Genomic DNA, 19,168 nt, shown 5'->3' with positions numbered 1-19,168 from the left:
GTCAACAGAACAAATCACAGAGCAGACTCTTCAATATCCAGAAGAACTAATTCATTGTCTAGAGCTCCATCTTGGAACATTCCTGAGTAAAGAGCACAATGTAATGAAGTAATGTCCTAGGGGTGACCAAATTCGCTTGGTGTGATCAGTCAACTTCTGACTCCTGCTCCAAAACTTATCACCTGTGTCACACTAAATTAAAACTCTCAAACTGGTCACCAGCATTCATGTAGATTGGTGCATATAGCATTAGTCCAAATTCCCACCTTCGAAAATCTTCACAATGAAAACTTAGCAGATACTCAACGGCAACTCATGTCAGTAAATGAATGGGTTGAGGATGGAAGTTACAGTTAAACAAATGGAGATTCTGATCAAAGATAAATGAAGGTATGTTACAACGTTATGTTAACTGAAGAGATCAATTCAAGCTTGGTTACAGAAAAGAAAAAGCCAAACTTGAACCGTTGCAAATTAAAAATGGTCAACAGATTAACTGCAATAAAATTGACTCACTCCTTGATGATGATCCACTGTTGCCCGTTTGAGAAGACTCACTTCCAGTCCTAGACCGTTCTTGGTTTTCATCACTACGCCAACTTGGATGTCTACAGACAATGAAAGAAGATTTACAGGAGTGTCTAAACTCTACATTTTTATAAGCCAATTCCATATATAATCCATCCTAATGAAGGAAATAATCTAACATTAAAACCTAGAAATATACATAAATTACAAGAGAGATAATACACAATTATTAAGAGTCTGGAGACTAATCTTATTGGCATTGAGATTAGATAAATTGGATTAAGGCCATAAAACCAATTTGTTAGGAATTATTAATGATACACTAAATAATGGATAAAATGAAGAAAAATAAACAAACAGCGCAATAATGAGATTAAAAAGTTAAAAGTGATGTTACACAACAATTTATTCCACCCCACCTTTCTCTCGGCTTCCTCTCTATCTGTCGAGGTCGGTCATCATCCAAATGACGGTGCTGCATTTTCTCCTGCTCTTTCTGCAGTCGTTCCTCTACCTCACGTTCCCTAGCAGCAGTGTCCACAGGTTTGGCGCCACCAAAAATGGAGGCTGCTCGAGTGGATGGAACAGGAACTCCACTGGTTTCTTCCTCTTTGGGAGCAGTACGAGGTTTGAGGTTCAACTTTGGCCTCTGGGGAGGACCTGTATTATTAAATATATATTCAAATGTATCCACAAAGACATATTACTAACAGACACAAAACTTCCTGCCCATTTGGTTGAATTTTTTTTTATTTAAATCTATAGTTAAATATCAAGATTAAAGCTAAGCAAAATAACTAAAAAATACTATTCAATCTCTGCTTCCCAGATTCTCCAGGGTCTCAACTCAAGTTCATCTTCCTCTTCACCTCCCATCCACTCAACTGGAGCTCGTCATGGGAACACAAACCATTTGGAAATGTGGGGGAAAACCATATTAAGTTTTACACCTCCTCCCAAAGAATTCAATTTTATTCCTGGGATGTAGTTCTCTATAAAATGGACAAATTAAGGGCTGATGTACACTCAAGTATTTACTATACTGAAAAAGTCTTAACACATGAAAGACGGCTATGCACGGTAAAAATAGGGTGGTAGTTAAGCTGCCTAAATTGAGCAAGGCTTTACATATACCTCGTTCTTCCCTCCTGCTGTCGTCGTTCCGGGAGTAGCCATTCCACCTGTCTGATTTGTCATCTCGCCGGTCATCATACCTATCACCATATCGATCTCCACCTCCACTACCACCACCACCACCACCACCACCTCCTCCTCCTCTGTAGTCATCATCACGACGGTACCCACTGCCAAATGCTCTCCTGCCACCGCCTCCCCGGGAGTCATAACCTATAAATTGATAATAAAGTAAGGATAATAGAGGATTATGGTTAACAGAGTATTCTCTCTTCTAAGCACTCAATGGCAGCCTTACAATGGGTTAAGTCTCTTCTAAATTATGCAGCACCTTCACTTACTGGGTCTTTAAGGGACTCCTCCAGCAGTCTCCTTCAGTAACCAAAAGCAGCCCTTCCAATGTTATGTACCAAAGCAGTACAATAGAGAGGGCCACACAGTAACAAATTGAGTCGCATATATTTCATAATCAAAAATGTACTTTGGTTGACATGTTCTTTAGACATCCACTAAACAGAATCAGCAGAGGACAATACATTTTGTGGTGAGGCATGAGTCCTCTTTGCTCAAGAAGTTGCCGCTGCTCAAATAGAGTGGACTCTTACCATTTCCGGCACTTTGGAGGCAATTCAATTGTTTATAAGGCGGCTATTTTTTTTAGGGTGCCCAACAGAGCAATTCAATTGTTGCTCCGCTCGGATGTGATAGCCGCTGACACCGACATTTCTGCTCGCACCCTCATGCGATCGAAAATGTGAGATAAACTTGGGGTTAGGGCACCCAAAGAGCAGTTTGGGTACCCTAATCAGGACTTTAGAAAGGTTTTGCGGTTTTACAAGACTAAACCCGGTCTAAATAGGGCGTGAAGACCACGATAATTTAAGGGTGTCTAGAACAATTGAATCGCAACACTGGGGGCCCATTATCGCCACCCACAAAACAACTGAATCGCCTCCTTTATGTTCACATGAACAGTGACAATTTTAGTGAAGCAAATTCACAGAAAAACATCTTGCACCAAGGTGCTGCATAAAAGCTGGCCAGGTGCTGAAATAGCCAGAGACAGTGAGCCAGAGATAATGTGCCAAAAACATTGACTGTTAGTAACCATCAGATTCCGATGTCAATCCCTATGAACCTGCAGGCGGACATCGGCCACCACTCCTCTCCACCCTGAAAAGCTGCCTCTCCACCCTGAAAAGCTGCCTCTCCAGCGTGATTTTCCCGCTCAGCCACTCGCCCTTGGTGAACAGGAGGCACCTTCCATGAAAGTCAGCGCTATTCTCGGACTGGGGAATTATGGTGAGGAAGCTCAACAGGAAGCCCAGAAAATACAGGGTACACTCTGCAAAGAGGACACTGCTCATCGCCATGTTCGGCAGCTGAAGAAGGATACGCATGGATGCTGCGGAAATATGCACAGGTGCCTCAGCCCCAGCAGCTGCAATACAAATTTCTCATCCACAGTCAGTTGCAGGGCAGCAACTTTTTGATGCCAGGGTCATGTGCCAAACATGCTGCTTAGGGGAAATCACTCATCGCAATGCATCAATGTATCCGGAAAAAAAAAAAAGTAAAACTTTGTACTCTACTAAGCTAATTTTATTTTTTATGTTAAGATTTGGCTAGTTTTGGTCTATCTTACAGAAAAATAAGAGGAGTCCTTTAAAATTTTGTAATTAGTCTTATCATTCACAAAAAAAAACACCAACAAAGTCTGTTCCGTACTGTAAAACTTCTGATGCTTACATGGATACCAAATCTGTCCTTGGCTGTATAACCCATGCTGTAACAAACAAATTAAGCTCAGACAAATCTCTTTAATGCAGGTAAGATGGGTAATCATGTCACCACAAGGGTGCCTGTAACAGGGATAGTTAATATCTATGAAAACCCATCTGTCTAAAGCAGGCATGTCAAACTCAGCCAAAAAAAACATTTTATGTGTCCCAACCGTGTGGGCCCAAATATATATTATGCGTCCCAGCCACCCCTCCTGTGTTTAAACTTGGAATGCTGGTCTCTGAAGCGTTCAGAGGCTTGTCTGATCGCTTCAGAGGCCAGCGTTCCCAGTGACAGTTCGCGGGTGACGTCGCCCGCAATGTGAGTGGCCTGCCTTGCTCGATCTAGTTAGATCCAGTCAGCGGCAGGCGTTTACGCGGGAGCGGTGCCCAGCGGCCAGCGTGAAGAGAGGTAAGTACTGCACAGGGGAGTGGGGCCTATTTTATACTGGGAGGGGGCACAGCATAAGGGGCATTAATGGGGTACTGCATAATGGATACTAATGGGGCACTGCGTAAGGGGCTCTAATACAGGGGGCATTGAATAAGGAGCACGAATACAGGGAGCATTGCATTAGGGGCTCTGCATAATGAGCACAACTACAGTGGCATTGCATAAGGGGCTCTAATACAGGGAGCATTGCATTGGTTTTTATTAATAACCCTTTCAAAATTGCATAAAACACTTTATTCTTGCGTCCCACACACTTTTAGACCTTGAATATTCGGCCCAGTTGGTATTTTGAGTTTGACATGCCTGGTCTAAACCACGATTGGGTACTCTTATGTACATGTGAGCCAGAGGCTTCCAACTTTGAGTGTTAGGAGAGCAAAAGGCAATTGATGGTCTGCCAAGTGCAAAGCAAGCATCAATGTAAATACTAAGTAGAAAGCATTTAAAAAAAAAAAAAAAAAGGTAAAATTGGCAAAAACAAAACAATTTGACTGCATACTTGTAATAAATGCTAAAATAAAGTTCCCACATCAATTAGTAAAGAATCAGAAGCAACACTAAGAGCCGCTAGACGATTTTTTTAACGATTTGCCCGATTCAGGCAATAGTGAAACTCTTCCAGTGTGTACGCACTATTTCATGCGGTGCGCACTACTGTGTGGTCGTCAGTCTCATTGTCTGATCCTCCCTACATGCACTCCAATCTGACGATGAAGCCGATGACCCATGCAGCTGCATGTGGCAGGTGCCGACATAGTGGGCGGTCGGGCACCGGATCATAAAGTTTGTACGGCAAGATTTTTCAACCGCTGTGCCGTGGCACACTAGGTTCTCAGGTGTGCTTCTGGGGATCGGTCCTGCCCACAAGTGCGCATCCTCGTTGCCAGTTTATCTTAAAACTTCGAGCCCGGGCAGAGCTGGGCTCTTCTGGGTTGCTCAGACACGGCCCGGGCCATAACCTGTCGTATGGAGATGCAGCAGCGTGCGTAACGCAGCAGCGTTACACACGCCGCTTTGCTCTCCCTCCTGCCTGCACAGTGCTCTCTGCTCTGCAGTGAGCGATTAAGCAGGCAGGCTCTTTCCGCTGCAGCAGCTCTCGCCGCTGAGGGCCAGGGACAACTCATTTTTCTCTGTGCCTAAAAGGTAGGGGCCAATGCATTATTTTGTTCAGTGGGGGCCATTGTTGTATTTCTTCTGTGTGGGCCACGGTTATTGTGCTTTGTTTTCTGTGGCGGCACGGTTAGTGTGTTTATTTTTTGTGGGGGCCACTGTTATTGTATTTCTTCTGCGGGGGCCACTGTTGTAATTTTTCAGTGGGGGTCATTGTCATTCTAGTTTTTTTCTCTACTAATTTGAACAGAACTAACAAATATCAACATATATTAAATCAGGGCTTGACAAAATTTTTTGTCCTCAACTAAAATATCTGTAAAATTCCATAGAACTTCACTCATGCCCCTTCAATGCCCCTCAGGCTTCCCACATGCCATCAGAACCTGAAAAATGCACAGCTTCAGTGCCCAGTTCATAGTCTGCCCCCAATTCACAGCATGCCACACTGCAGTGCCCTCAAAACATAGAATGCCACTCCACGCTGCCCCCAACACCACATTGCATCCAAAATGTGTCAATGTGTATAAATGAATGTGTACAGGGAGACCAGGCTGCGTCTCTGCATCTCCTGCCTGGGCTGGGAACTGAGACAACAGCAGAATGACCTGGCAGGCTCTTATTGACTTTTTTTTTTAGCTGTGCAAATACTTGACTAGTAGCTGAACAGCTGCAGGAACACCGGTGAGATCAGGTGGAGCTCATCCTGGTGAAGGCGTCATTGTCTATCAAGGAGTCCTGGGAACTGGTCTCATTCAGCAGTCTCAGACCACTCTGCCCGTTACAGGCAAGTATACATTTCATTCTCTGCAGGAACCACCCCTGCAGTATAAGCAGCCCGGAGCTTACTGACAAACAATGCCCATGCTGTGTAGCAAGTGAGAAAGGTCAGTCAGCGCTGAGCAGCATTTGTCTGAGTGTGACAGTCACAAAACAGGTCTCCACGACTCCAGCCTGCCAGCGCAGCTGTGACCATTAGGAACCCTACTGGGAAGTCCATTGCCATCCTCTCTGCTCAGGGACCCCAGAGCTAGCCTGGCTTCCAATTGCAGAATGGAGGGTGGAGGCGGATGGGAACAGCATCAAAGCAGTGCTTAAACTGAGAAGAGCAGCCAGATGCCAATACTGCAGCATGTTCTCCTAACTCCAGCAGGTACTCCCCTAATTTTTAAACAGTGCCTCCAATCACAAATAGGAGGTGGGTCCTCATTAGCATGACTACTGCAGGATGCGATAGTCATGCAGTGCTGTAGACGGATGGCACATAAAAATAGGCTGGTCATAATAAAAAGTATTTAAGATTAGAACTACAAAAAAGTAGCAGTTCCACTGTAAAACGTTTTTGTAACTTGTAAAGCTGGTACACACGATCATGTACACATGATACATATGCGATCCATTGCACAATAAATTGTTCCAACACGGAACAGAACGATATATAGCGTACGGATTGCATAGTGTGTACGCTCGATCAAGTGTTCTTGTGGGTCGTTCATCGCTTCGTCCCATCTGCAGTGCTGCACAGTAAATGGGACAATGCGATGAAAGCATGACGCGACATAGCCCATCATGATGTACAGCCGGAGCGATGTATCGTTGTCCTGTCGATTGGGTACACCATTGTGTAGTGTGTACCCAGCTTAAGAATACAGGTTCCGTTTAGGATACTTGCCTCTATCAAAATCTTTGCGATCACGGTCATCATAACGGTCTCTTCCTCTGTCGCGATCATATCGGTCCCCATCCCTACGGGGGCCATCCCGATACCGATCCGATTCATATCGGTCACTACGATACCCTCCTAAAAGATAAGTTGTTTAAAATGTATTTGCCAGATGTAATGAATGTCCTAGAACTGTGTGCGCCAAGAACTTACTGTCCCCGAAGCTATCATCTCCGCGACGAGGCGGATAATCATCGGCAGTGTCTGCACTGGGACGCGCCCTCCAATCAGAAGAATCTGTCTTGTCAGAGTCCCCCCTATTGCGGTCTCGATCTCTGCCAAATGAACGGTCATCCCGATCTACATAAGAATGGATGTGAAATTAAGAAATAGTTGCTGTAACAGTAGTTAGTGCAAATAAAAGACAAGAAAGCAAGCAGACCTCAACTATATTACCTTATACCTTATTGCAGTGGTTCTCAACCTCGGTACTCAGGACCCCACTCAGATCACATTTTCCAGGTCACCCAGCAGGTGCACAGGTGTACTCATTACTCACTGACACATTTTGAAAGATCCACAGGTGAAGCTATTTCACTTATGAGACCTAGAAAACATGGACTGTGTGGGGTCCCGAGGACAGAGTTTGGGAACCTGTGCCTCATTGCAATGATAATTACAGACAAAAGGTACACAGTACCCCCACAAATTAAACCTTGTTTTTCCAGAAAATACCATCATTCTTTTTACTCATGCTAGCATGCCAAAAAATATTTAACCTAAATGGCCAAAAAAGTGTTTGTGAAATTTCAAGAAAGGGAACCAGAAGCAAACATGATTTCTACCCCCCCCCCTCCCCCACCTTTAAATACCACAAAATAATACTTTGCGGTTTTTGTTTCGTCCGTAATACACATTTCCACAATAGTAACAAGCAGGTTTCGGAAAATAAAATAAATCTTTTCAACCTACCGCATTGAATGAGGGACCACTTTTTTCTTTATTTGACACAAGATGTATGGGCTTTAAATCCATCCCCCCAATCTGTGGAAAATTTTATTTTTTGTTATTGTCTTGTGATAACCAGACAATAACTACTAAGGGGACACATCGTTCGAAAAGGAGACTCCCCTGTTTCAAGACAGGGTGATCCTGTGTGTGTGCAGGCCAGTATAAAGGAGACTGGAGAAGGGCACATTGTACCCTATCATTATGGATGGTGATAGGGCACGTTGTGTAGGGTAACATTGCCTGGTGACCACAAGTAAATACCAAACAATAATAAAGGGCCCAACATTTGAAAGAGGACATTCCCCTCTTTCCAAAATAGGTGCCCCTTATTTGTAGACAAGCTGAGGAAGATGTTCCCCCATGCTTGGACTACATTATTTTTCTGCAGTGCACGGGGTTAATGTCTTTCAGACGAGGGCACATCCATCTTTGTTCTTCATTCTTTTTTGGCTCTTAAACAGCTCTTCCTAATCTACTGGTGGCTGCTGCGGGGAGTCCCCACCGGTTGCTTAGACCAATGAGGACAAGGTTATTTTTTAGGGAGCTACACCCGCCACTGCAGGCAAGTACGGCTTGTTTTCTGCAGTCTAGCTAATATCGGAAAGACGACCCCACTTGTCCTCCGCAGCGAAGGGGTGAACACTACACAATAGGTATTAGTGCTGGACTAATGTAAATCTGTTTAAATCTGGCATTTTTTTATTTTTTTTTAAATTAAGACAAACTTGCAGCCAAACATCAAGCGTTCTCATACATTTAAGCTCATATCTACATATTAAAACATCAAATTGGAATATAAAATGTAGACTCATTTCACAGCTTAGGAGGCTAAAATATGACAAAGGTTGGTTATTTAACACTCACAAATAACCCTTTACAGGCTGGTGAGCAGCTCCAAAGTTACACAATAAAAGAAAGCACATTTCTTTTATTCTTGTAAGTGTGCCTATAGCGTAAGGTAAGTGATCTCTATGGATACTAAGCAAAGGATGGATAACTTGTCTCTTGTAACCTTTTTGATCTATTCTAAACTTGAGAGCCTGTCCATAAGTATGGACAGTGGGTTCTGAGCCATGATTGGAATTCATGTATGTAAAGGTTGTATCTATTTCAATCGCAATCAGCAGGAAATCTCCTGGTACTTGACTTAGATATGGAATGTGCATCTGCTTTCCATGCTGTGTTAGGGTTGAAAAATGATCACTGCTGAAACACCACCACCTGAAATGTACTATTGCAAAGTACACAAACGTAACGAGGCATTAAGACATGCAGTTTTGAAAAACTAATGTCAATAGTGAAGCCTATAAAAAGCTACATGATGGTTGCAAATAATGAACTACAAAAAACAGTTGCATTCCCTGTCTACTATGCCTCCTGCAGTATTGAAATCAGATGCTGCAGTGGCAGGAAGTTCCTGTGATCAGAGACAATGTGCTGAAAACGCTCTGCTGCGGTCATCTCAGGTTATTTCTCAGAAGCACATGAAGCATGTGCCTTACCAACAGTATTACTAATAAATGGGCACAAAATGTTTCTAGACATGATATAGAGAAAATCAGGATTGTCAAAGCAAATCCGCTACCAGTTCTGATTTTAAAACTGCAGTTTCATGGAAGTGGAAGTTAGCATTCACCTTTATCCTGTGCCTGATCAGCAATGTCCACTCTTATCCTTCTGTTCCCGAGAGACTGCAATAAACACAGGATATTAGCAATAGTAACAATGTGTTAACAAAAAAAGAAAGAAATAATCGCAGTAATCAACAGAAGATACATTTATGGAATACGTCGCTTTAGTTTGGGATACAACCCCTTTTATATTTAAAGACCTTAAACCTCTGAGTAGAGCTGTAAAAAGGAAACATTAGTTTGAATGCATAAACCAGTTTCAGTTATAACCACTGAACCTGCAAAACAATAAAGGAAGATAGCGATTAACTCTGGAGAGCAACAACTTTTAATAGATAACTGGTAGTTAACAGATACCCCCCCTCAAAACTACTCCATCACCTCCAGGGGACAGATACATTAATTCATGCTACAAGTTGCTTTAACAAAAAAGGGACATTTTTATCATAAGCTAGAAAGTGATGCTGAAATTTAGTTATGAGGCAGCACTTAGGCCGGTACCTTTTCCAAATGTGTCATTAGCATGTGTCACATGTCACAGGAAAATGGTCTTTTATTTAGATGTATTAAAGGAAGCCCAGTTTGAACATCTTGTAATTGAGGCGTTCTATGGTACGAGCTGAATCAGATATCACACTTAATGTGATCGCAATTTTGCTAAACACCATACATGGAATATTCAAGGACCTGAAGAGCACGGCCTCAAACCATTCAGTAGGGACCTTATTGTGCAACAATTTTATTTACAAATTGCCCAAATATCCATGACAAAATAGCATCTGTGCAGGCCCCACCATTTTGGGTGTTTTTATAATGTGTTGGTGTAATTCAGGGTTTAAGACTAAAAAAATAAAAATAAAGCAAAACTGCACGATTCCAGTCTTCTCTAAAGCAAGGTTTGAGGAATATCAGGCAGGCTGTTTATGCACCAGTGTGCAGCAAAGTTGTTTATTTCTGGTTCCCATTACACACATGAATTGACACACTCTCACAGAGCACAATAAAAACTGCAACAGAGCTGTCCGATATCATGCCCATACATGGTACGATATAGCAGCAATATCGTACCAATCCGTCGGACCAGCCGCTATTTCGCACCGTGTATGGGCACCTATAGAATCATGTGACTTTTTGATGGATTCATATTTAGCCAAGATCTTTGTTATTACACCTAGGTGTGAGCGGATTCGGTTCTACTCTGTTCCGTTCGGTTTTAAAAACCGAATCTTATTGGCTATCCAAAACTCGTGACAGCTGATACCCAATAAGATTCGGTTTTTAAATCCAAACGGAACAGAGTAGAACCGAATCCGCTTACCTATAATTACACCGGTTGTTTATTTTACATTCTTTCCTGCTGAGATATTACAGATAAGTGTTACTTTGATAAAAAATAGATTGCACTAAATGAACAAGATTAAAGAGAATGTGAAATCCCTTGGAAAAACAAAACAAAACGGCCACACCTGCGGGCCCTAGGAGTGCATCAGGTTGCCCATCCCTGCTTCACTGCAAATTGCTTAACCTCTCTTAAACAACCAGGTAAGGCCTCTCATATGAGACTGCATGTCACAATGTTTTTATTGACTATGTTTATGTGAATGACAATATTACTTTATCGTAAGTATACTGTATATTCTGCTGAATTCATTTCTAGGTGTGCATTACATCACTTAGGCATCTCTCATGACTATTTATGCCCATTGATTGCAAAGATAAGTTTCCAGGACAATATTATTACCACTAGCATGCTTTGCACAGCTATATACATACACAATGTCATCTTACAATGTGTTATGGTAAGAAATTTTTGGTATAAACAGATCTAAAGTGAACAGAAAGCCATTTCATGTTGATTCGGCTTCCTGACGTCTCTACAACTACCTCCACAAGTCTAACAATAAAATTTTCAACAATAAACCTAAAATAGTTGAAAGAAAAGCTGCTGTCACTTATGTTTCACCACGGTGATTGACAAGTTTTCTTTGCACTTTCGATTTTCTACAAACGTTAACTAGAATTGCTTAAGTTTTCAACACAATAGCTCGAAATGTTGAGATCCTTTTTCATTTTGTACACAGAGACTGAAAAGATCAACTTCAGATCTCGCACAAGTGATCTCCAAAGGCAATTACAGACTGGCACCAAGGTTTCACTTTACACTAGTGTTGCTCAATTGGGCATCTCAGAAATAGAAGGCTCAAATCACAAGAGCTGGGCTGTGTGCGAAGTAAGCCACTGCATGCACTGACGTGCACTGTCCTTAGTCAGCACCCCCTCCCCTCACACACGCACTCAACAAAAGACAAACAAAAACAAGAGGGATAATCTGCAGCACTCAGCAGTTCTGTGTTTAGAGAGCACATAGGGATAGTCAGTCAGACATTTAGTACAAAGGAGATTTGGTGGTGACTGATACAGTAAGCTTTATGAAAATCCCCAAATATTGTTCAGAATGACGAATGATAATCAAGTATCTGAGAGTGAATGTGTAGTAGTAAAGCTTCCGATAGAGATATATATATATAATATCTCTCTCTGTGTATTCCCGATACACTGAATAATAACTGGAGTGTCTATAAGTAGCAGCAGATATGTTAGGAGAGAGGGTAGGTTCTATTACAGCAACCAGTGACAACTCAGTAGTTTGAATTACTGCATTCCTATCTTCAATCTATATATTGGACTCTAGTAAGACCCTTGTCCTGAAGATGAGGGGGTTTAGTGATCTTTTCATCCCGTGGAGCTGTTCCCCGTGGCCAGCCAATGGTTAGTGTAGTGCTGTCCGCACTACACAGAAACAAACACCGCCGCCAGGTAGTACACTCGTTTACTACCCGGGGGAAGACTTAGGGTTAGGCACCGCCCCCGGGAGGGTTAAGGTTAGGCTAGGGGGAGGGAGGGTTAGGGTTAGGCACCCCGGGGGGGACGACACAGGGTTAGGCACCCCCCAGGGGATTTAGGTTTAGGCAGCAGAGAAGGGGGTGGTTAGGGACTTAGAGGGGAGATTAGGGTTAGGCACCCCTAAGGAGGGTTAGGTTAGACAATGCTTACCTATCCACGATCAGGATTTCCAGCGCTGTCGGGCTTCCGCTGCCGGGATCTCTGCTGATGTCGGGCTGCCACGAATCGAACCGTGCGGCCTGCGGTATTTCATACCAATTCCGTTTTAACAGCCAAATGAGACTCAGACAGACTCATTGGCTGCTGCACCCATGTCCGGAGCCGAGGTGGAGCTCACTCATGAGCTCCACCCAGCTCCCGCAGTGGGTGATGGGAGAGACGTCATGACGTCTTTCCCCTAATAGAGCTAGCCGGGAGTAAGGAGGAGCGGACAGCGACAGGCGCGGGAATTCAGGTAAGAGTTTTTTCTTTTGTGGCTTCGTCCTATATATGTAAGGGGCAATGCATAAGTGGGGGGAAAGGGGGAACGACTACTACTATATAAGGGGCACTGCATAGAAGAGGCCACTATATATTAGGGAGACCACTACTGGGGGCACTGCATAGGGGTGGGGGGGGGGGAACGGACTACTACTGGAGGCACTGCATAGGGGGGACTACTACTGGGGCACTGCATGGGTGTTTACTACTGGGAGCACTGCATAATGGGACCACTGCATAGGGGGGAGCACTACTGGGCGCACTGCATAAGGGGTGCAGCTATGGGACATAATTGTCAGATAGTTGCCCCCATCCTCAAACAATTAATAGAGGAGGAGGGACAGTTATGGGGCATAATTATAATTGTGGGAGGAGGGGGGGTCATTCTGGGAGGGGGCAGAGTCTAAATACCACAGTATAGCTTAGTGGCCCTCGTGCATCGTTGAATTTTTTAATGTGGCCCACACTGTCTTAAAGGTTGAAGACCCCTGACCAGAGAATAAAGTCCAGTAATCATTCCAAAAATATAATGTGAAATGCTATTACAGTTGCAAATACTGAAGCTGGCCATAAATCAATACTTCCCAACATACTGGAGCCAGGCACACAAATAATTTGTGGCCTTGCGGAAACACTGAAAATGCCCCCAGAAGTGACAAACGAGGTAGTGTCCAGCACCACCCCTAACGCCTCCAGGCTCTCTACACTTTAGTTCCGCACTCATCTATTGCAGTGCTATGCAAAGTAGCAGTGAGAGAGTACCTGTTTCTGCTAAATGGAAACTGCCATGATGCCAGCTAATGGCATTCTCTGCAAAGTTAGTCTCTATAAAAATATTTGCTACATAAAAATAATGTATAAAATGTTACAAAATGACTGGCAAGAAGTTAGCCTATTTATTAAACCAAGTGTACATGTAAACAAATATGGCAGCAACCAGCGAGCAACATCTGGTTTAGTTATCGTATATGAAGGAATGAGCTACATTTTCAGCTGTTGAAGTCACCACTGATTAAGCGCACACCTGAGGTGCAATTTTTTTGTTCTATGAGTGTTCATTTTGAGACACCGTAATCTTATGCATCGCTTATTAACTTACTTCTTCATTAAGACTCAAAGCCCGTAGAAGAGAGTCCAAGTCATCAAATTCTGCATAACCAAATCCTTTTAATCTCTCTGGATTGCTGGGCTCACGAGGTAAGCGTACAGCACTTATCTATGTATAAGAACAAAAAACAGCATTAGACAAGTCACTCTGGGCGGAATTCAATAGTTGTAGCGTACGTGATCTCCAGTCTAAAGTGACGGGAGATTGTGGGGCGCTATTCAATTGATTTAAATTAACCCGCCCATAGAGGTCGGTTTTAGCCGCATTAAACTGCTAAATTCGACAAAAATGCTGGGCGCGATTGTGAAAAGTGCCGTTTGGGCGCCCAAACGGGCCACTTTTTGCGCATTTCCACTCACAGAGCTGAAATGCCAGCGCCGGCAGCAACAATTAAATAGCTGTCGGGCATGAGGGGTGTCAGTTGCCAGCAAAAAGAATTGAATTGCGCCCCAAGAGTCATAAACACAGGATAACTACTTTGTACTTGAACCATACCGACTATACCTAAAAAGGCTCATAATACAATATTTTTTTCTCTTTACAATTGAAAATTAAGCTACTGTTTGAATATTCCATGTGATCCATAAGAACTTCTAATTAGTTATGTTGCATATTGCTGATCAGGGACGTATCTACCCCTTGGCCAGGATGGCACTCGCCAGGGGCGCCTGGACCCGTAGATACACCCGTTGCTGATATGCACATTTTTTTAAAAGAGTGCAAAACCAAACTACCGAAAGTTATAGTCTGTCATTATTACGCTTCCTCCTGCAATTTCCAGCTGTACACTGGTCAAGACAATATTCTAGCAATCAAAACAGATAACACTACTCATCACATAGGAAACCTGCCACAAAGTCAGTACTCACATTGAGTCCCCTGAAGAACTTCTGTATGGATTCTTCAGTCACATCATAGGGAAGGTTTCCAAGGAAAGCGGTGAAGGGAGGGCTTTTAGGCAGGCGACTTCGGTCCACATTAGGTTCACGTGCAGCTCGGGGAGCCGTAGGCAGGATAGAACGATCGATTGGGGCGGCTCTGTACATATCATCATCATTGCTTTGCCATGTTGTTGAGACTGGAAAAAAGACCAGTGTATTTAGATTTAATTTAGCAGCAACATAACAGAACTTTAGCATAAAAAAATGGATGCAGTTCAGGTTTCTTTGAAAGGTTGTTCCTTTTTATAAATTATATGCACAACTGGTTGATGCTGCAGTATATCGTTAATTTTTTGCTTGGAATATCAACAGAAATAAACAGTTGCTCATAATTTGCAGTAACCCCAAACAATATAAAAACTTAGGTTTAGGCTGCGGGGAAGGGGGGGGTTGAATTAGGTTAGGGAATACTTACCAACGACGATCGGGATTTTCATCCTCGTCGGGCTGCCGCTGGCGGAATTTGAACCTCCGGCCGCATGGTAAATCATACTGATTTTCTGTTATTTGTAGCACTGATACAACAAGGTGCTGTACAATTGTCAGATGCACATTCATTCTGCAAATCTCCAGTTACAACACATTACAAAGGTGCTCTACTGGAATGAGAGCTGGTGACTATCAAGGCCATTGGAGAACACTGACCTCATTGTCATGTTCATGGAACCAGCTTGAGAGGACGTGTGCTTGTGACATGTGTGCATAATGTTGGAAGAAGGCTCTAAAAGATGGGTATAAACTGGCCATAGAGGGATGCACATGGCCAGCAAAACAAGTCAGGGAGACTACAAAATGTAAACAACTTAATATGCGCCAAAAAAAAAACAAAAAACATTCCTGCACCCACAGCCTAAATCACGGTCATAAGGAAGGATGTTTATGCCAAATTTTGAACCTACCATCTGGTTTTGGTGACCCTGTCCCCCACTGTAGCCTCGGTTTCATTTTCTTAGATGACAGGAGTGGAACCACTGTGGTTTCCAGCTACCATAGCTCATCTACTTTGAGGTGCTGTGCATTCAGAAATGATGTTCTGTGTTGTAACACATGGTTATTTAAGTTACTGTCACTGTCAGCTTAAAGCAGTCTGGTCAATCTCCTCTGAGGTCATTCTTTAAAAAGGTTTCACCCAAAGAACTGCCACTCACTGGTTGTTTTGCTCAAGATTTTCTGTAACCTCTAGAGATTCCCAAGCATGAATCTCCAATCATGCCAGCAGTTTGAGATAAAAACAGCTTGTCTAGCAAATAATGCCTAGATTTCCTATAAAGCAATGTTGAAAAAGATCCACATCAGGCGAGGTTGGAAACAGATGTAATCAAACCTTTGCTCTCCGGTGTTTGGGCCACATCTTTAAAGGCGTGGTAAAATTTTCCATTAATACGAGTATACCAATGATAGAGAAGTTATGTTTTACGCCCCATCTAAACTCCACAGCATCTATCCTAATACCTCTGATCCATGCTAGAAAGGATGAAGCCTGGTTAGTCCCATTGTACTTATCTGGCGGAGCTGGTCCAAAAACACCAAAAGCTCTGCAAAGATGTTCTCCTCTTTGGCTTCCATTATTAATGGTCCGCAAACACATTTTACCCCCTCTGTCAATCCCAAAATGGCCTTACAAATTGTTTAGACATGGTTAGTGCGGCCTTGAGGAATAGCCCCCTTCATCCTCCCTTCTTGGAGAGATGTACTTATAGCTTTCATACTTACCACACACATTTACCAGTATTTCACAGACTCTGCTATATCATCCCATAAAGTTTTGGCTACCTTTGCTTTATTAATAGGTCTCAGCTCTGTAGCCTGTAGTTAGGAACTTCTATCCAGACACACAATCCCTCCCCCCTCCTCCCCTGCTTTTTCCCTTTCTTCTACATCACTTTTTCTACTTTGTTAAAAACGACATAATTGGCTGTTAACGGGACTTTGTCATTGAGCCTTATTGCATCACTTCTGTGTTTACAACTTTTGCTAAAACTTTTTATGGGGATTTTTTCATTACTTGGTAACACCTTTAGTCAATAATACTCATAAGAAAAAAAGGAAGGTCACACCACTTACCATCTCCTTCCAAATCATCTGTTTCATCTGCCCAATTGACAGGTTTTTGGGAATAGGTGGGGGGACCTCCTCCTCCTCCACCACCACCACCACCACCGCCACTACCACCACCACCACCGCCGCCTCCGCCAGTGTTCCCGTCATCTGCTAAAAAGTCAGTGAGGGTCAAAGTCTTCCCCTTCTTGTTCTTCTTCTTAGCTGTGAGATTCAAGCAAAATCATATAAAACTATAGGCAATGAAAAAGGGATTTCTATGTAGGAACAAATTGAAATATTCTAGCATTTTATTGATTTTTGAAGAGTATATAAATTAATCATAAATATATACAGTCACAGGATTTACTACAGTGTTATATTGTCAAGGATTAATAGATGTTATATATAACTACAAATCATAAAAAGGGTGCAGGTGAGAGGTTACAATTTAAGAGAGAAAGGGGCTGTGTAATCCAAGTGTGGGGTTTGTAGAGAGCACTGTTGATAAGAGGAATCCAAGAGTAGGGGTTACAATGTAAATCATATTTAGTTATCAATATAACCATTTTAGTTGTCAGACTGACTATTGGGAACACCATATCAAGCTACTGTCACCCCAATAATGATGGGGGTGTATTTTTAGGGAACTGGAGGAGGGCTTGTGAGCCACTCTGAGAATGGGTTATGTGGTATAAGACATTCCCATGACAAAGCAACAGATCCAGAAAGGTGTGTGGTGCACTGTGATTTGCACTACTAGCCTGTAATTAGTTAATTAATCATAAAACAGGACATTTATTATCAATTAGATGAGGCAATATGAGTGTCGGAGAACAAGGAAAGGCACTACCAAAAAACCTTTAGGGAGGAATGTAACTGTTTTTGGGCGCCCATAAGGGGGGGGCGATAGTCTGTCGTTTTGCAGATGGGTGCCAGTTCCATATGATGCGCTCTAATGCACTGGGTTTAGCAGTGTAAAGTGAATAATCCCGTGCAAACTAATGGGTGCAATTAGCTTTGGCGCCCAAAGCCTGACTTTTGGTGGACTTCCGCTTGGCACCTTGGGAGAGTGCGAGCAGAAATAATGGGCATCCGTGGCACTCGGAAGGCTTGGAAAACTGAAAAGCTATCAACAACGAGCTGCACTGAATCAGCCCCTAAATTAGAAACTGCACAATATTCCACAGCTTGCAGCCAATGGACAAAAGACAGCTGTTACAGTTCTCAAAGTACAAGAACATTCATCTTTAAAAAGGTCAATAAAAATTCACTTCACTTGTGCATGAATATACCAATGGTTTTAGATCTAGTAAAAGCCGCTTGTAAAGCTGTATGGGAGGGACAGCTATATCATGAAGTGTTCATGTATTTATAGTGCAGCTTTTCTAACATCTTGCTGTTAATCCTACATGTTCTATTGTTAAACTTAAGATGGCCATACATTATGCAATTATCGGTGGATCAGGCCAATAACTGCATAGTGTATGGCCAAGATAGATCAGCGATGATCAGTTGGTTGGGCATGAGAAATCTTCCATGCCCAACTGACCTGATCATAAGTTGGCCTCATCTGGCAGTGTATGCTGACATTTCCTCTGTTCCTTTTCATGGGGAGAATGTAGATATTGTGAGCCATACACTGTGTATGGCCACGATATCTGCTGGGTTTCAGGCTGTCAGGTAAAATGTCTGAATGACAATAAATGGAATCCACTCAATTACAGAGTGATATAGGTAGTTTAGGCATCCTAAACAGCATTTTAAATAGGTTGACAGCAAAACAAATAGCTTCTATTGACAGATTTAGTAAAGTTTAAACCATAAGTAAGTGGGCTTATGATAGCTCCAGACATTAAAGTTTGAAGCTATCTGCCTGCGGAATCTGCCCCTATATACTGTATGTCTACAGAACTGATCTATCCAGATGCACAAGGATGCCCTTGCGGAGTCATCTATGGGTGAAATGAATTGCACATGAAAATATATAGTGCAGATAAGTTAATAAAACAAATCTAAGTAGCATTTCTTTAGGTTGCAAATTTCCTTGGGTCCAGCAGTCCACCTTATCTAGTAGGCTCCCCAATGCCTACCGCAAAGTAGAAATGATATACTTGGGCCTACTGGTAGTGAGCGATTCATCAATAGATAGTATCTGACCGGCTCATCGTCCTTACCGCTACTCGGCAAGTGATAAACACTATATGGGAGCTATTCGATTAACAGTGCTGTGCCCTGCACTTAGTTGGGAGAGGTCGGTCATCGAGCCTTAAGCCGCGTGTTCAGTCGCAATAACCGGCATTCTCCGACTTAAGTGCCGGCCATGATGCTATTAGCATATGCGGTAAGCCGGAAACCAGCATTGCAGCACCTCCTGAGGTGCGAG

At 42.8% G+C, this 19,168-nt stretch overlaps 1 protein-coding gene across 4 annotated transcripts in view; it reads right to left on the bottom strand.

Annotated features, from left to right (window-relative positions):
* EIF4B (eukaryotic translation initiation factor 4B) overlaps nucleotides 1–19,168 on the bottom strand; it is a 35,402-nt gene that overhangs the window by 12,011 nt on the left and 4,223 nt on the right. For all 4 annotated transcript variants that reach the window (XM_088469147.1, XM_088469149.1, XM_088469150.1 and 1 more), the window contains exons 2-10: nucleotides 16,810–17,007; nucleotides 14,674–14,882; nucleotides 13,796–13,912; nucleotides 9,318–9,372; nucleotides 6,884–7,030; nucleotides 6,680–6,808; nucleotides 1,663–1,875; nucleotides 948–1,188; nucleotides 517–608 (exon numbers count right to left, since the gene is read on the bottom strand). In XM_088469147.1, coding sequence (XP_088325273.1) covers nucleotides 517–608; nucleotides 948–1,188; nucleotides 1,663–1,875; nucleotides 6,680–6,808; nucleotides 6,884–7,030; nucleotides 9,318–9,372; nucleotides 13,796–13,912; nucleotides 14,674–14,882; nucleotides 16,810–17,007 — 1,401 coding nt within the window. The remainder of the gene's footprint in view (nucleotides 1–516; nucleotides 609–947; nucleotides 1,189–1,662; nucleotides 1,876–6,679; nucleotides 6,809–6,883; nucleotides 7,031–9,317; nucleotides 9,373–13,795; nucleotides 13,913–14,673; nucleotides 14,883–16,809; nucleotides 17,008–19,168) is intronic.

Source organism: Taudactylus pleione, unplaced genomic scaffold (genome assembly GCF_031769625.1).
Source record: "Taudactylus pleione unplaced genomic scaffold, aTauple2 ptg000089l, whole genome shotgun sequence".
In the NCBI taxonomy this organism is placed as follows: domain Eukaryota; kingdom Metazoa; phylum Chordata; class Amphibia; order Anura; family Myobatrachidae; genus Taudactylus; species Taudactylus pleione.
Note: the sequence above shows the minus strand (reverse complement) of the source record. Positions and strands in the feature narration are given on the sequence as shown.